An 18,953-nucleotide genomic window follows, 5' to 3' on the forward strand; every position below is an offset into this window, starting at 1 on the left:
GCCTGCTTGGGATTCTGTCTCCCTCTTTCTCTGCCCCTCCCCTGCTCTCTATCTCTCTCTCTCAAAATAAATGAATAAACATTAAAACATTTTTTTGAAGATAGGTTTTAGAATCAACCCTGGATCTGAATGCTGCTTCTGCTACTTACTTATGACCTTGGGGATACCACTTAACCTCTGTGACTTTAGGACCCTTGCCAACAGAATGTAGATAACAGTGAGAAAATGTATATGAGACAGTTGACTAACGGCCTTCCAGAGATGTCCGTGTCCTAATCCCCAGAACCTGTGGATGTTACCTGATATGGCAAAGGGATTTTGTGGACGTGATTAAGGATCTTGAGCTGGGAGGACTGTCTAAATTATCTATCAGAGCCAACAGTATGGGATGGGACTATGGAAACAAGAGATTGGAGAGATATACAGAAGGGTCACGAGCCAAGGAAGGTGGACAGTCTCCAGAAGCTAAAAAAGGCCAGCAAATGGATTGTCCCTTGGAGCCTCCAGAAGGCACCAGCCCTGCCAACACCCAGACGTTATACCAGTGAGACTGATTTTGACCTTCTGATCTCCAGACTGCGAGATTATAAATTGGTAGTGTGTAGGTATGTGGTAATTTGTTATAGCAGCTATAGGAAACGAATACAAATCATCGCACACGAAGTGAACTATATGCTGCACACCCAGAGGCTGAAGACCCACCCTAATCCATTTCACCCCTCCGTCAAAGAGAAGACTGTGTGTACTTGGGGATGATCTAGGCAACTGTGTCACCAACACAGAAAGAAATCACCCCAGGTATCAACAACTGGACAGCAGAATGATTATATATTTGTACTAGTAGATACAGGGTCACATTGTGAGACAACTCACATTCAGTAACTCTTTAATATAAAAATAGCAAACAATAAATTTAACCTGTGGCATAAGTAACAAGGGAGGGATGCAGTTCCTGAGATCTGACATCCGCCAGAACGTAAGAGCTGGGATGGAGCTGGGCCCAAGTGCAAACATCAGAGGGGGGTGTCGAAGGTCATCCACCAGTCCCTTGACTTGTTATGTGAATCATCTCCAGGAGGAGACTGTCCGGGCTCCTTTTAGGCACCTCCAGCGGATGGGGGACTCACTACCTCCACTGCAGTCAGGTGGCCCCATGAGGTGGCCGCAGTAGGAGCACGGAGAGCAGCTCCTCCAAGTCCTCCTCTCAAAGACCTCCCTTTTCTGACTACGAGAGCCAAAGAGAAAGGAGATGACGATGTTATTTTTGGGTGCTCGCTCACCTTCTGGGAGAACCGGGCCATGTTGCTGCCTCCCCTAAGGCAGCAGAGCAGAGTAATTAAAAGCTTGTTCTGCAGTCGGACTGCTTGGGTTCAGAGCCCGGCGTTACCACTTACAAGCTGTGAGATCCTGTCGCTTAACTTCTCAGAGTTTCAGTTTTCCCACCTGGTGGAGTTACCTTATGTAAGGACTGAATCGCGCATGTGGAGTCTGGGACGGTACCTGGACCATGTAAGGTATGCAATACTAAAGGGCGGCAGTCACTGTGGCTAAGCTGTATCATTCCAGTGCTCTGGGAACTTTCAGTGTGGTGGAGAACTGGGCCTCGGCCTACCCAGGACATGCTGTTACAGCAGCACAGTGGAGGTGGCCCAGATTTTCCCAACGAGATGCTTATGGCCCTGCTCTGTGACCATGGACAGGGCTCATGACCCTTCTGAGTCTGCTTCTTCTTTGGTAAAGCTAGGGTCAGCTGCATCCAGGACTGGTATCGGCTTTTGTGCTTAGCATGCTGTCTCAAGTAGGACTGTGTCTTCCCCCCCAGTCTCAGGGGGCAATGTGTCAACAATGGAGCAACTATTGTCATGGAGGTTGGCGGTGGAGGGGCTGAGGAGACACGGACTTGACACATTCCTCCCACATCCAGAGGTACATTGCTTCTGCGCGGGGTCCTGTTGCAAAGCAGGACCTGGCCTGTGGTCTGAGTGAACGTGCCATCTGGAGAGGAAAGGGGGTACCCTTGCCCTTCTGCTTCATCTTTGTTCTGGAGCTTGCATTAACTAGGCTTAAACTCTAAATCCTATTCTAGAAGTGAAAAGAGAGTCGAAGGCTGATTGTTAACTGAATAGTGAGAAGTCCAGGGATTAAGCTGTGGAGGGCCGCAGTGGAGCCGGTGGGAGGCCCAGCAGCTGTGACCCACCCTGCCCTCTGCCCTTCGTCCATGTCACATATGCCTATGACTGAGTGAGAAGAGCAGAAGTGAAAGCGTGCACTGGTTTTGGGGGTGGGTAAGAAGTTTCTCTGCCCTCTCTGGTGGCCAGGTCATATCCCATTATCTCTAACTCTGACCCTGGCAGTTGCAACTCAACTGGCAAAAAGACGAACTCTGTGTGAGTCAGTAGGGACAGAAAAATAGTGTGAGATACCTGGTCGTGGAAAACTTCATGCAGCTTCACGATATTGGGGTGTCCTTCACAGAGTTTCAGGGCTGTTATTTCTTTCTGAGTATTGGCCTCCATCCTGCAGGGATGAAAATGATTAGCCTCCACGTACGTACCTTCTTCACCAAGTTTTCATGTCCATATTATCCCAGCCCTAGTTTTGTGTTTATTTACAGCGTGTTCAGAATGTAAGTGTTCAAGTATCACAATGAGGTTTCCATGACAGTAATGAATCATACCACCCACCAGAACAAGTAATGCATTATTCCTGAGAAAATGATTACTTCTGAGTCAGAAAAGAGCCCATCATGAAGAAATGGGTGCCTCACTTGCCTGACATTTTGGTAGTAAGAATACACAATCATGGAAGTAATAATGAGTTCCCAAAACAACTAGCTGGCTCCCAAAAGCTGCCAGCAAATTGCTAAGTAATTTCAGAAAAAAAAAAATTCAGATACACAACTATTAGGAGTGGCAACAGCTGTCGAAATGAATGGGGCAAGTCTGATTATCACTGCCACGGAAAATGTTCTCACGGTAGACTCGAAAGCCTGTCACGCCATGATTTACGTCCCAAATGGATTACTTTACCAGCAAACATCTATTAGAGTCAGAGGATAATGGATCAGCTAATGAGCTGAATGGCTACACCAGGGTTAAAAAGCTTTACAAGAAACCACTGATTTCAAAATAAAAATCCTAATTTACAGAATTCCTTGACCAGGATGAGTCCATACAAAAGAATGCCAAAGGATGCCAGAAATGGTCCCTACCTTTTGCTGATTATTTTGACTGCGAATGCTTGGTTACTTTTTTTGTGTATGCACTTTCGACATATTGAGAAACTTCCCTCTCCCAGTGGCTTGTCCTTCAGGTCTAGGTCATAGTGTTGATAGAATGGGGAGTCCTGATAAGAAACCAATATCATTTACCTTAAGAGAATACTAGAAACTGAGGCGCCTGGGTGGCTCAGTTGGTTGGGCATCTGACTCTAGATATCGGCTCAGGTCATGGTTTCATGGTTTGGGAGTTCGAGCCTTGCACTGGGCTCTGCACTGACAGCATGGAGCCTGCTTAGGATTCTCTCTCTCTCTCTCTCTCTCTCTCTCTCTCTCTCTCGTTCCCTCTCTCTCTGCCCCTCCCCGATTGTGTGCTCTCTCTCTCAAAATAAATAAAAAGAAACTTAAAAAAAAAAAAAAGAAAATACTAGGAACACAGAGGGATAAATAACAGAGTAAAAGAACATTATTATTTCTTTTAATATTTATTTTTGTGTGTAAGAGACAGAGAGAGGGCATGAGCAGGGGAGGTGCAGACAGGGAGGGGGACAGAGGATCTGAAGTGGGCTCTGTGCTGACAGAAGCGAGCCCAACACAGGGCTCGAGCGCAAGAACCATGAGATCATGACCTGAGCGGAGTCGGATGTTCCAGCGACTGAGCCATCCAGGCACCCCTAAAGAACATTATTAATGTTAATAGATATGCATGGAATATATTTATATGCTTCCAAGATTCAGCTTGCTTTAGATCATTTCTACTTTCACCTGTATAATTTTTTAAGATATATAATTTGCTATCACTGTAAAAAGGAGTTCATTGAAATGGATGTGACTAATTCTCTAGGGCAAACATTGCTATTTCCATTTATTCATTTCTTAAAATTGCACCTTACTCAAATGGTAAGCCTATTAAATTCATTGGCCTTGACAATGTTAATTAGCATTGGTATTTAAATCATAACTGTGTCATTTAATTAAGCACGTGTATACCTTCATCATTGCGCTCCTGGCGACACTCGTCACTCCAGGGCGATCAACTCCTGTGTGGAACTGAAGGGGATCTATGACGGCCGCGTTCCGCTTAAACAGAATGGAAGGAGCGACAAAGGAATAGCCCTAAGAAAGAAAAGGAAGAGTAAGGAACAAGGGTTTGCAATTTTCCAGTTTAGCACAGTCCAGATTGTAATAATGTTTTTCACTCTCTGTGAAAAACATTCAAATATGTGTGGAGATGAATCTAATTTTATTTTATTTGCAATCTAAAATGCAAATCAATGGAGATTTCAAATCAATGGAGACACACTTTTCCGAAGGAGATAATGCCATCTTCTGGTAGAATTAAACCAATTCAGAATTAAAGGCAGAAAAACCTTCTGTCCAATTCCACCCCCAATATCTGACTCAGAGATGGAGTTCTTTCGCATTGCTGATGAAAGTTCACTTAGGAACGCAACTAGCTTCTCAAAAAAGGTACAGTTAAGGTATTAAACAAAGTGGCCCAAGAGTTATCATTTTTCAAGCTCAAAAAATAGCAAGTTTCACTACAGCGAGTTTCTAATTTAGCAATTATTTGACTCAGATTAGATTTCCTTAGACTAAAAATTTCAAATGGAGTTTTGGAAAAGAAATAAAAATCAAATGGCAGAACGACGTGCCAGAATGAACCAAGAGTAGTATAATGACAGATGATAAATCTGTTCAAGCTAGAACACTCACTAGTTCAAAGAACATTTTTGAAACATCTACTATGTGCTCAGCCACGTGCTAGATGTTAGTGTCATTAAGGTCCAGAGACACAGCCCAGGTGACCAGATGAAGCCATACTAATGGCATACTTATGGGGGTCCAGAAGTGAATCTCTCATAGCATTTAATAGTCTTTAATGGTTTTAATAGCTTTCTGATACCATTTAATAGCATAAGTCTGAGAAAGACCTTTTTCTCAGTATAAAATCTTCCCTAATTCTTTTTTAGGAGTTGGAAAACAGTTAAGATTTCTCACTGAAGATAAAGAATCAGATAACACTTTTTATGAACTGAAGACAATTTTATATGCTAGAGGTAAAATGAAGTAGTCTTGTATTTTTCTATAAAAGCAACTGAAGAGAAATAAAATTTCAAGTAAAAAAATCAACACTTCTTTACATAAAGAACTTGGAAATGCAAGCTGGTGCAGCCACTCTGAAAAACAGGATGGAGGTTCCTCAAAAAATCTAAAATAGAACTACCCTACGACCCAGCAATTGCACCACTAGGTATTTATCCAAAGGATACAGGTGTGCTATTTCAAAGGGGCACATGCACCCCAATATCTATAGCAGCACTATCGACAACAGCCAAAGTATGGCAAGAGCCCAAATGTCCATCTATGGATGAATGGATAAAGAAGATGTGGTGGATATAGATATATGTATAGATATATAGATATAGATACAATGGAGTCTTACTCAGCAATCAAAAAGAATGAAATCTTGCCATTTGCAACTACGTGGATGGAACTGGAGGGTATTACGCTAAGTGAAATTAGTCAGAGAAAGACAAACATCATATGACTTCACTCATCTGAGGACTTTAAGAGACAAAACAGATGAACATAAGGGAAGGGAAACAAAAATAATATCAAAACAGGGAGGGGGACAAAACAGAAGCAACTCATAAATATGGAGAACAAACTGAGGGTTACAGGAGGGGTTGTGGGAGGGGGATGGGCTAAATGGGGAAGGGGCACTAAGGAATCTACTCCTGAAATCAGTGTTGCACTAGATGCTAACTAATTTGGATGTAAATTTAAAAAAATGAAAAATAAAATGAAAAAAAAAAAAGAACAAACATGTAAGTAATATCTACTATGTCACAGACCATAAGCTTCAGTTAATAATTTGCAACATCTCCATATTTAATCATTTTGAAGAGATTAGAGGATCTTGCTTTTAAGACGCCAAGAACACTTATATGGGAAAATTAATCTTTTCTTTCACAGCACATCCGGCCACCGCACAGGAGCGCCCTCTCTTGGAGATTACCTGAAACAGCCTCTCGGAGCTCTGGGGCAGCGCAGCAGGGGAGTACGTGGGATCCATCTCTGTGAACTCTTCTGCAAAGTTACTCACATCTAATTCATCTCGGATGACCGGCTTAAATGGGGCGGGCACTTTTTTGGCAGCTAGATCGTCCCAATTTATTTTCTGAAACAGAAAAAGAAAATGGGTACAAAGTAGAGACCAGCAGAGTGGAAATATTTTCTGAGACTAACACAGATGGATTAGGGTTTTAATTAGGCAACAGGGAAAGGGCACATCTTTCAAACCAATGATTATAAATATGTTTTTTTCCCAAGCATGAGCACATTTTCTGACTGCAGTTTATTGCTGCATTCAATGCTATGCCTGAATGAGGAGACTGCCTTCCGTCACTGTGGGGTCTGGCCGTATCCTCCGGGGGGCACCAGGATATCCTAATTCACCCATAGGGAAAACAGAAAAATTACTTTTGTCCTGAAGGTGTAAGGCCAGAACAAAATAAAACTGAATGATGACAAAGGGCTTTTCAATGCTCTATGAATATGAATGCTGACTCTAATATTCCTATTTTCTAGAGACAAAGTTAGGTAGCTTTCTTCCTAGACCTGCTTTTCCTCCTGGTCATCTGGACAGACTAGAAAATAAACTCACTATAAGTCATGCACTTGTTTACGTCTGTAAGTTTAAATGATCCTATCATACTGATATAATCACCCTTTTCTCATTTAAGCCTGTATCCTAGCTTTTTAAATACTGCTTCTTGTCTCCCCCATGGGATAATCCGAGCCCCCTCTCCCCCCATGCCAGACACTTGTTGTCTGATAAATAGAGCCAACTCTGTGCTCTATTTTCTTTGTGCTCCTTCTGTCACTTAAAACAACCTGAGATAATACTTATTGAATCAAATCCCACAGCTATTCTATTAACATATTTCTTCAAATCTAAGATGTCCTCATTCATAGTGAGATATGCCATGATTTCATGTACCATGAAGAAAGAAAAGGCATTATGAAGTAGAACGGTTAAGCTGTCCATTGTAAGACGCATTCTGATTTCAGAGACAGTGGATGACGTTCAGGAAGTTTAATCAACTAACGAAAAAATGTTTTTATTATGCCCTCTTGTGGAGGCAATGGAGAAAAAAAATCATTAGATTACAGATCTTCAAGTTTTTCAGCTAGCGTGGGCTTTAGAGACCAATTAGCTCATCTCCTTTAGACCCAGATGGAAACTGAAGCCTGGAAGTAAGAACTAACCTTCTCACTTAAACATTAGCTCATGGAAGGGTCAGTCTCTTGATTTTCTCGTTAGCGCTCTGTCCTCCGTGTGGCTGTAATGTTTTCCATTACAAGCATATGATTTGTGCTTGGCTATTTATACATACATTAAGAGAAACTTCTAGAGGAAAGGGGTAATTTAAAGAAATATATTGTTAGCAGGAGAATGTTTAGTATGTAGAAAATTGATCGCTGTTACGTTCCTCTCCACGTCCTCTCCATTTAGGTCTTTACAAGTTGGACTCTGGTCTTTCCTAAAGAGTCCTTGTCATTTAAAAAGCAAAGCCATTAAAGAACCTAAAATTACTATTTCAAGCTATAGAAAAATTTCCGTAATATGAAAGAGATACTGTAATATTCACAAATATAGTGAACTGTAGTGAAAAAGATCCTATGAAAATATGATGGGGGTATTTTGCTTGAGCACTTTCTTGAATTTTACATTGTTAAATTTTGAGCCACATTTCTCAACAAGGTATTTGAAATAGTTTGTTCAACTATTAATCTTTGTAAGCCATGCTGATTTATGAAATGTACACACTGAGAAGTTAATTTTATTCTAAATGTATTTCTGTTACTGAACTTCTGTAAGATGTGCGGTAACATATTTTTAAACGGGTTACAACTGAGAGACTGGTGCTCTTTTTTTGAGTATAGAAATACAGAGGGGGGGTCAGTTGGTTAAGCGTCCAACTCTTGATTTTGACTCAGGTCATGATCCCAGGGTTGTGGAATCAAATCCCCTGTCGCACTCTGTGCTGAGCATGGAACCTCTGGAATTTTCTCTCTCTCTCTCTCTCTCTCTGCCCCTCCCCGCCACTCGTGCTCTGTCTCTCTCTCTAAAACAAAATTTAAAAATACGTCACACATAAAAAAGATAAGAAATACAGAGAGGTAATTCTTATTCTCAACCATCACTTGTTTTTCTAGATTTAAAAAACAATAGACAACACAGAGGTTACTCTAGGGCAGTTTTCCTTTGTTATGTTAGGCGTTTTCGTTTGCTCTGGTGATAATACTGTAAAAGTTCAGTTTGCAGAATAAAAATAAAACCCGGATGGTCCCTTTAGACCATAAACATTTAAGTATGCTTACTGAGGTGATGAAATTTTTTAAAAGTCCTAAGTTCAGGGTTTTAAAAACTGAGGTCATGGTATCCTGGGTTGACTACTCAGACTTAAATAGCTAGCCAACTCAGCCAATTTAATTCTTTTCCCCCAGTTATCTAAAATTTTGGAGCTCTTTTGTTCGTTTTACTAAAGTGAGCAAACTAAGTTAAGCAGATGTATTGGTACTCTGTAGAATGGTCTCATTAGGTTTCTTCAGAATAAGCAATAAGTAAGTAAGTAAGTAAGTAAATAAATAAATCTATGTTACAGATACGTAACTGAGAAATAGGTACATTTTAAATTTTCTGTGATTGCTCCCGAGAAAAGGAGAAAGCATGAAATCACTGTCTAAAGGGCAAAACACACTGGTGGGAATGGCTCATGAACTGAGAGAAAAGTAAAAAATAAAAAGCTCCTTCAGTCCATATGCCTAAATTTCAAGATCATAAATAGAAACCAATACTCAAAACTCGAACCAATAAGCATATGGAAGACTGAACGCCATTATGGTCCTCCCCACTCTCACTTCATTTAGGCAGAAAAAGACCATTTAGGTGTCTCTAAGTAGAATTCTTTTTTTTTTTTTTTAAATGTTAACTTATTTTGAGAGAGTGAGAGTGAAAGCGGGGGAGGGGCAGAGAGAGAGGGAGACAGAAGCTCCCAAGCAGGCTCTGTGCTGACAGCAGAGAGCCTGATGTGGGTCTCGAATTCACAAATTGTGAGATCATGTCCTGAGTCAAAGTCAGACGCTTAACTGACTGAGCCACCCAGATGCCCCTCCAAGGAGAATTCTGATCCTAGGATTCCTACAGGGTCCCTGCTATTTAAAAAAAAAGGTACAGTGTATGTGAAGACAGGGAGCAAATGTCTCCAAAAGGGGCCATGTTCACTCATTTCATGAAGAATGCCAAGCACCCTGTAAATAGCAGGCCATATAAAACCATCTGTTCAATAAATTTCACCTGAAAAAAGAGATGTTCTTTGATTTCATCCGCATCACGTGGACCACATCCCAATCTTTTCTTGGGATCTTTCATCAAAAGACGCTGAATCAGGTCTTTAGCTAAAGCACTCATTTCTTGAGGATATGGAGGCTCGCTTTTTAATATTCTCCTGTTGACAGATAAAACTTGCTATTAAAACAACCAGAGGATGAAGTTATAGTGACGATATTCTTAGCAAGACAAGTACTGTGCCACACACTCTGAAACTAAACTATATGTGAAAAGCAGAGCAAAAGTATTTAAAATGAGATGCCACGAAATCGAATTTCCGAAACTAAGCAGAGAGACGAAAAGCGTTGGATCATTTTTTCAGTGTAAGTCGCTCTTAATGGGGAACCACCACCCCAAATATTTAATTGGGGAAAAAAATGAAGGCTTGGGACAGGTTAGACCTTGACTTGACTCTCTGATGAAAGATTTCCCAATGGAAACAACTCCTAATAAACTCAGAGAAGTCAATCCAGCGCTCAGCTCCAACCATCATACCCTTCTCTCTTCCCCTTCCCTGTGTGCCGGGGAACAGCTGGGCCCGGCAGGAATGGGGAGGGAAGGCAGGCCAACGCAGGTAGGGTCACAGCCACTGGGGCATGGCTCCACTCTTAATATCTGAAAACGAGCACCAGACCTGGGGCTTTTCATGGGATGAGATCACCTGCTTCATTATCTCCCACTATAAAACAGTCAGGTAAACCCTATAAGGAACTCAAAGGTAAAGTCTACTGTTTACTATGGAAGGTGAAACATTAAGATAATCAAGTTTCTTGATGAAATATTTGAATTTATGCTAAGGTCATGGAAGAAATCAATCCAATCCAAATGTACCTCTGCCTCTGTGAAAGGGCAGATGAATAATGAGAAAGAATAATGAAAGGGACAGATTGAAATTAAGAAGCTTAACACGGTATACACGGAGATAGTTATTCCTTTATTCGGGTTTGTAAAAAGATTCCCTGTTGGGCATTAAAATATTAATAACCGTTATGGAACAAAACCAGGTAACACATTTGTAACAGACAGCACAGTGTGGTTAAGCACACGGACTCTGGAGCCGGACCGAATTCAAACTCTGGCTTGCTGCTAACTGGCTGTGCGACTCTGAGAGTTAATGAACCTCTTCACACCACGGTCTCCTTAACCTAAAATGGGTATTATGATGCTTAAGTGAGCGAAGACAGTGCTTAGTGCTGCACCGGGAACATTGCAAGCGCTTGACCTGTGTGCCCCTGGCTCCCTTCGGCTACACCAACCACAGAGAAAACCACAGCCAGTAGCCACTGAGAATCAGTGAAATGACAGTGGAACTGTAAGTTTTCACTAGAAATTCTAGCCGTCTTGTTCATTTCAAAGCTAATCCCGCTTCTGGCACTCCATCCTGGGGATGCAAAAAAACCCGGACAGAACAAGGGAAAAAAAAGAAGTACACTTTTTCTCTTTAGGGTTCTTTAGTGTTCCCCCAGGGCTCGCTGCTCGTCAGGGTTTTCTGCATTGGACAGAATCCTCTCCTGGGACCAGGCACAGGCGTCTCTGAGAGACACTGGCAGCCCGGTTTCTGAGGGAAAGCTAAGCAGAGACTTTTCCATTTTCCCCACCTTTCATGTGCTTTTAGCAGGCAGGGACTTTTTGTGTGAAATAGATACCCTGTTGCTGACATTCACTTTGGCTGAGAAATAAGCACTTTGGCTGACGTCGTCGGAAGGTACTGATTCTGTAGGTCCATACACTTGAGTCATCGGCATTTGCTGGAAGTCTACTCTGTACAGGCACTTAGGGAAAGCAACGGTCATGCCAACCCTGGCGGTTCATCCACAAAAGGAGGGGCATCGAGAGAACAGGGAGCACCCGGAAACAGGGATGGACCCACTGAGATGCCAAGCTGGGAAGAGGGGCGGGAGACTCCGCGTACAACTTGGGGCGGAGGTCTGGGCACGCAGACAGCATTGGTGGGCGACCGACGGCTGCAGCAGGTGCCACACGCAAGGAACTAGAGCGTGACATTGGAGTGAGGCAGGGAGCACAACAGGAAGAGACGGAGTGGAAATCTGAAGGGGTTTCTCAGAGCAGTACTGACGAGGGGACGAGAGGGACCACCAGTGGTGGCCCCAAAGCTTCCCTTTTTCCTGGCTGCAGCGAACATGGCCAGAAGCAGCCGGAGGAGGTCGGGCAGGCGATGGTGAGCTCGCACCCCAGCTCGCAGGAGTGAAAGCAGGGGCCACGCAGGAGGTAGCACAGCAGGACCGCTTCTTAGGCTCCTTGTCGTCTTGGTAAACGGAGTGGCACGGGGCTTCCTCAGTGCGTGGAGAGGTTCTGAAGCCTAATCCCGCGGAGAACCGTAGGGCCAGGAAGAGGACCAGAAATGGAGGTGCGCTGGTCAGGAGAAAGAGCCCCCAGCAGGCTTAAATCTCTTCTCCAGGGGAAGATGATCTCTTCTTCTGCTTCCTTGAAACGTACGGGGCCGAGACGCATGTGAAATGACAGCTGTGCCTGGTTACCGCGAAGTCACCCCTGAGATGTGTGAGCAGACAGGACTATTTAAAACTCAGAGAACACAAGTTTCTGGGTGTTGTCTCTTACCCCAAGGGTGTCCTTGGAAGGGGGGAGCGGTGGAAGCTGTGCACAGAGGAGTAGAACAATGCAGTCCCGTGGTGGCCTTCCCATGTGGGGGTCACCCATCCACCTGTTCCCATCACTAATGGCTGAGTGTGCCCTCTGTGGGCTGGCCAGCCAGGCCTGGTCACTGCAAGGACCCCTGATGAAGAGGTGCTTGATGCTGTCATGCTGATACCCATGTTTCCTGATCTGTATCTCAGGAAGCTAAGTAAAACTGGTGCCAGATTACAGCCTATTGTGACCTGTGAGTATGAATGTCAGTCTGAAGCTCAGACCAGCGCAGTTACGCAGAATGCGCACTGCAGAAAGGGGGACACAGATGGAGGATGCTCATGGACCTTTAGCCGTGACAATACTAGAACATCCTGCAACAAGGGCAGGGAGACATTTCTCAGGCGTTGTTGCCACTTGACCTCTTCGAATGTTCTAGATTTCTGAATTGGTATTGACCCAGAACTCTTTCTTTTTAGCTCCAAAGGGAATCTGGGAAACTTGAGAAATGAACTGTAATGGGGTGGGGCCCAAACAAATCTTTTTTTTTTAATTAATTAATCTATTTTTTATACATTAAAAAAAGTTTTTATTTATTTATTTTGAGAGAGACACAGAGAGAGAGCAGGGGAGGGGTAAAGAGAGAATCCCAACTAGGGTGCACTGCCAGTGCAGAGCCCTATGCAGGGCTTCAACTCATGAACTGTGAGATCATGACCTGAACCAAAACCAAGAGTCAGACGCTTAACCAACTGAGCCGCCCAGGAGCACTGAGCCCAAATAAATCTTAGAGCTCTCTGGAAAATCAGAACAGGCTCTGAGTTGACATATCACGTTAAACATTTCTTGTGTTTGTTATCATTTAATCCATACAATAATCCTATCAATAGGCAGCCACTATTATCCCTGTTCTAAAGGTAAGGAAAGATTCCTTTCAAATCAAGACATATACACACAAAATTTTAACTTGATATTCCAGAACATAGATGCTCCTAATATTTTTTTTGCAAGAAGCAGCAAATAACAGAGCTAAGAAAATTTTGAAAAATAAAATAATTGGGAAAGATCTGCTTAGCCACATGTTAAAATGTATTATGAAACAAGATTGTAAAAGTGAGGTGCTAGCAAAGTAAATCAACAGCCAAATCACATGAACAGAAGAGACAACTTGAAAAACATCCAGACATATACACAAACTTACATTGTTTTTGAAAAGGGACCAGCCAACATGGGAAATGCCACATTGTTTGACAAATGTGCTGGGGAAACCAGCTATTTGGGAAATAAACGAAGCAAGACCTTGCCCCATACCACAACCTGAAATGAATTCCAAATGGATTAGGAATTACATGAAAAAAGAAAAATCAAATAAAATTAAAATCAATAATATAAAAATGAATATAAAATTTCTTTCTATTCATGAATGTTAAGTTTCTGAGAACCTCTGTGGTGAAAGAAATTCACATCTGATTAGCTTAAGAATGTATGGATTGGGGGGCCTGGGTGGCTCAGTAGGTTGGGCATCCAACTCTTGATTTCAGCTAAGGTCTTGATCCCAGGGTCATGGGATCAAGCCCCACATTGGGCTCCATGCTGAGTGTGAAGCCTGCCTAAGATCCTCCCTCCCTCTCTCTCTCTCTCTTCTCTACCCCTCTCCCCACCTCATACACACACACACACACTCTCTCTCTCTAAAATTAAAAAAAACAAATGTATGAACTAAAGAGTACTAACATCGAGATTAAAATTAAAACTATGATGGGGAGCAAGATGGGCAGATGGGTAGATATACAACAAGCAAGGATGGTAAAATAGTCATGGCAGCATCATGGCAGCGTGTAGGCAGGTTTCCGCTGTGACAGGTATTCGAACATTTTCATATAAAATGTGGTGGAAAAAGTGAGCTCATGAAAGTGTGCACGTGTTTCTTATGATCACAACAATATAACAATACGGAACTGTCTCAACACTGGTGTTAGTACAGTGGGCAATGCTCACCTGTCACCCCACTGAGGTCTTTGTTCAAGTGTCACCTTATCAGAGCAGCCTTCTGGAACCATCCGAACAAAAATACCTATTTCCCCACCTTATTCATCCCTCTCCTTTCTTTTCTTTTCCTCCATGGCATTTAAAGGCTATTTGTATTTATTGATTGGTTACTCTGATCTCTCCAGCTAAAATGTAAGCTCTCAGGGAGGAGAGATTCGTTTTAAAGGCAATTTTGTTCAGTGCTTTTTTCCTGGGGCCTAGAACACTGCTTAGCATATAGCAAGTCCTCAACATAGATTTCCTGAATAAATTATTTTCCATTTACGATACCTTGCTCACTCAGGATCTTTCTTCCTCAGTTGCAACAGATGCCTGCAGATAACATCTTTGTTTTTTCACCAATAGCATATGCCTTCTCTTGGGGTGATTCTATTTGTCCTCCATTTCAAAGTTCACAATCTTTCCTATTTTGTGACTTAACATTGTTGATTCTCCCTTGCTGGTTCCCATGTGGTCCCAGAATTACCGGACTACTTATATGCCTGCCTGAGTTAGGAAGTTTTCTGTAAACTTCATTTACTCTAACTAGATAAGAATATTATGGTGCGTCTACTCAATGGTATATTATACAGTCATTGCAAAATCATGTGTACAAAGAGTCTGTATACATGAGAATGTGTATGACTTTAAGCAAAAACTGGAAAATATGAAGTTATATTTCTAGTATAAGTACAACATTATACAGATGTAAAAGACTAAAAGGAAATATATCAAGATATTGGCAGTGCTGGTCTCTGGGTGTTATTACAGTTTTCCCTTATGTACATTTTAAACTATAGTGAACGTTACTTTTAGAACAGGAACAACAGAATGAACCTGATTTATAAGATCACAGACCCACGGAGACCAGCACAAGCCTGGCATGGGGGCTGGGAAGTCTTGAACCCTCTGTGGGTATTTCCCACTGCCCAAAAGGCCTTCTTTCCTACCTTCAGCCTCTGCAAGCCTCTGGGTCCTCCTGGCCCAGCCCATGCGGTCTCTCCGTCATGAACGCTTCCCTGACACTCTCAGTCCCCAAGGGTCCATGCCGCCTTTGTATTTCCATGGCAGTCATCTCACCACTCCAATACTTCCCCAAACTCCTGGTATTATGAATTGTCATCCTTTTATTCACATCTTCCTGAACAGTATACAAGTTTTCTTAGGACAAGAACGTTGCCTCTGTATTTCTCCTCTGCCTTAGGAGGTAAAAATTACTCAGCAAATATTCCAGAGATGAATGAAATCAATCACCCTGTTGTCTGGGCCACTACTTCCCAATCCCTTACCTGAAATAAGCATTCAGCTCTAGGAAAGAAAACAGCAGCACAGAACCAAGTGTGAGCCATGGGACAGCATGAAGCAACTTTCCAGGAGTCATCTTGTACTTGACCCCAGTCCCAGCGCCCAGTTGCTCTGAGTTCTTAGGCAAGACAAGCCTCAGTTTCCTTGTCTGTAAAACAGCACATGCAGCTACCTGTTTTCCAAGGCTGTAAGGATTCCAGGAAATGCTATGTGGGACTTCTCGGCACAGAGGCTGGCACGCGGCTGTGCCCCGGGGAGCCTCCCCCTCTGTGGGGCTACTCCAGGACTGTTCCTGCTCTCAGACACTGGCTGCCAGAGGGGACATTTCTCTTTGGCTGTTACCAAACCCTTCCTTGATCCACCTACCCCGTCTTTCTTTAGACATTGCCAGTAAGAATAATAAAATGAGATTCTTTACCAACTCCTGCAAAATCTGGGACTCTACTCAAAATCTCAGCCAGTAATCCCTGGGAGCCCCCAGGGCATGTCTTAAGTGAGCTATAAATACTCTTCTTCACTCTCACATAAAGCATCTCCTTTCCTTCTCTTGCCTCACAAGCCACCTGAGGGGTGCTCACTCCTGCCATGGCTTCTGGTGCAGAAGAGAGAACATTTCTGTTCCCCGTGAGGTTTGAGGACGTAAAGATGTATGCACGATCTTGTAAAGATTTTGGTAAGAGCTTTCTTTTTCTTTTCAACGTATAGCATCTTCTCCCTAAAAGTGATGCACACGACCTAGACTTGCCTCCCTCCCCCTCCCCCCCCCCCCCCCCCCCCCCCCCGCCCCAGGGCCAAGGCCTCTGAGGACCGAGCTGATCTGCCTGGGCTCCTCCTCCTTGCATTCTCGTGCACTTAGTGGGTCTACCAGACGGCTTTATCAGACATGCCTGAATGTGTCTTAATCACGGGGTGGGTGCAGATTTAGGCTAAAGCTGGGACCCCACTACACTGACTCTGGTTTTTGTTGGCAGGCCTCATCCCTGTCCCTCTTCCTTTCTCTCTTTTCTGTGACCAGGATGATGCTCAAGAAGCCTTTACTTCACCCACTCCATTATCTCTGCTGGAGCACCTTTCCTTAATCAGCAGGATGAAAGGGATGCGAGAAGGTGGAGAACCACACCTTGGTGATGTAGGACCAAGCGGCTGCAAGGGACAGTAAACTAAAAGCAGTATTTCAAGTCAAGAACAGAGTGAAATGCAAAGAATTTCAAAGAGATTGCTAAAGGGAAAAGAGCCAAGGTCAGAGCAAAGAGCCAGTACAGAGCCAAGAGTTATCACCCGAAAGGTTTGAGGCCCCTCCCGGGAGGCGCTGGAGAACCATGAGCACCTAAGGAACAGTAAGATTACTCCAGAAACTGAACCAAATGAGTCACAAAGGCAGAAGGCCACCTCCACAGCCTCTCCCAGTACGGATGAGGCTGACCTTTCAGACTTCAGGTGGATGGGACCAGTGGAGAGCCGACTGGGTGGTAATGAGAGGTGGTGATAAGTACCTCCACAGAGCCTCGCCGGGAACAACCCAAGGCCAGGTCTCAGGGGGAGCACTGACAGACTACAGTAACCATTCTAATAGCGCCTCTGGCGGGTCCTTCCCACAGTTGGAAGGATTCTTCCTATGTTCTGTTCAGGGCTCTAAGCCCTCCAGTGCCCTAGAGAGTGAGTGCTTCAGAGGACAAGTTCATGATACAGCAGGATTCAATTCTATCCCCACACATCATGCAAGGGCAGCAGGAGTAAGCCGAGCTGAAGGACGATGTAAGGCAGTTAAGACAGAAAGCTGAGGGCAGGGTCATGTCCATCCCGTTCCTCTCCCAGCTGCAGCCTCCCAGCACTGGACTCTGCCCTCCAGCTGCTGCAATTGTGTCACGGAGAAGAACATGTAGATGAATCGCTATTGTGACACACGTCATCGGATTGGGGGGGGGGGGTGGGAACTAGTCAAAACCACCTCAAGAAACACAGATGCTGCTACTGGGTACAAAAATACAGAAAATGAGGAAGAGAAGAAAAAAATGAGCAGCACACTGGGAATCAAGAAGCCTTTATAAAATACGCTGATAAAGGATTTTATCATGAAAATGTGAGAGAGACACGGAAGCCATGGGGGAAAAAAATGATCTCTTAAAACAGGGAAAGAAATGATAATGCTTGCCAAAGTTATTCTATGTGTAACTCTAAAAGCAAGACATTCGTAAACAGAACATTTAAAAAAATACAAATGAACTAATTCAAGGTGTTACTGACTAATCAGCATGCATAAAAGAATACAAGAAAACTACTATCTTAATTTTGTTTTAGAAGACTATAATAAGGCCACACAAAATCAACGTAATTCCCTAAAGACAGACACTCTTTCGGAGGACAAATAAGAAATTAATCACCTAAGGCAGAGGTCAGCAAACATTTTGTAAGGGCCCATGGCACGCAGACTTCTAAGATGGTCTCCAATGACCGTGGTCTCCTTATATTCACAGCAATCTCCTTGGGTCATCCCCTCCCTTCAGATGTGTGCGGGACCTGGTAACTTGCTTATAAACAATACTATCAGTAAAGGTGACAGGATACTGCTTTCATGATTAGGTTACAAAACAGTCCAGCCACCTGGGAGACGCTTCCCGTTCCTTCCCGGTTTGCATGCTTTGAGGAAGCAAACGGCCAAGTTAGATAGGCCCAGGTGGCAAGGAACTGAGGGTGGTCTTTGGCCCACAGCCAGCCAGGACCGGAGGCCCTCAATCCAACAACCGCGAGGAACTCAATCCTGCTGACAAGCACACGTGCTTGGAAGCAGATCGTCTCCCAGGTGGGCCTGGAGACAACGACAGCCCAGCACTTTGCAGCCTGCGAGTGACCTGGAAGTGGAGGGTCTGGCTGAGCTGTGCCCAGATTCCTCATCCCCAGGAACTCTGAGAGAGTTAATGTATGTTGTTCTAAGCCACTGAGTTTTCAGGCAGTTTCTCACTGGGCAATGGATGACAGATAACCAGTGAAAGGCCAGACAATAAATACTTCAGGCTTTGTAAGCTACATAGTCTCTGGGCCAAATATTCATCTCTGCTGCAGTGGCCCCCAAAGCAGCCAGAGGGGATACCCCAATGAAGGAACCCAGCTGGCTTCTAATAAAATGTTACTAATGGACAGTGAAACTCAAAATTTCATAGAATATTCACGTGGCACAAAATATCGTTCATCTTTTGACTTTTTCAACCATTTAAGAATGCGAAAACCAGCTCCCAGGCCACAAGAGAACGGGCAGCAGGATGGATTTGGCCTGTGGGTTGTAGTTTGCTAACCGCCTGACCTAAAAGGTACAGCAAGAGCTCTGTTGAGTATTATTTTGCTAACACTTAGACCTGAATTTATAGAACACTATGCTATATACAACGAAACACACTAATA

The 18,953-nt window shown here is 43.6% G+C and overlaps 1 protein-coding gene across 11 annotated transcripts in view; it reads right to left on the reverse strand.

Moving 5' to 3' along the window:
- The window catches only part of RPS6KA5 (ribosomal protein S6 kinase A5), a 181,446-nt gene that overhangs the window by 24,087 nt on the left and 138,406 nt on the right, over window positions 1-18,953 (reverse strand). For all 11 annotated transcript variants that reach the window (XR_008417293.1, XR_002083628.2, XR_002083627.2 and 8 more), the window contains 5 exons: window positions 9,585-9,735; window positions 6,240-6,401; window positions 4,208-4,333; window positions 3,212-3,345; window positions 2,424-2,517 (listed from right to left, as the gene is read on the reverse strand). Coding sequence is in view for 8 of the 11 variants with exons in the window: in XM_019462028.2 (XP_019317573.1) it covers window positions 2,424-2,517; window positions 3,212-3,345; window positions 4,208-4,333; window positions 6,240-6,401; window positions 9,585-9,735 (667 nt within the window). In the remaining 3 variants the exon portion in view is untranslated. The remainder of the gene's footprint in view (window positions 1-2,423; window positions 2,518-3,211; window positions 3,346-4,207; window positions 4,334-6,239; window positions 6,402-9,584; window positions 9,736-18,953) is intronic.

This window comes from Panthera pardus, unplaced genomic scaffold, assembly GCF_024362965.1.
Source record: "Panthera pardus isolate Hobbes unplaced genomic scaffold, ASM2436296v1 HiC_scaffold_24, whole genome shotgun sequence".
Lineage (NCBI taxonomy): Eukaryota > Metazoa > Chordata > Mammalia > Carnivora > Felidae > Panthera > Panthera pardus.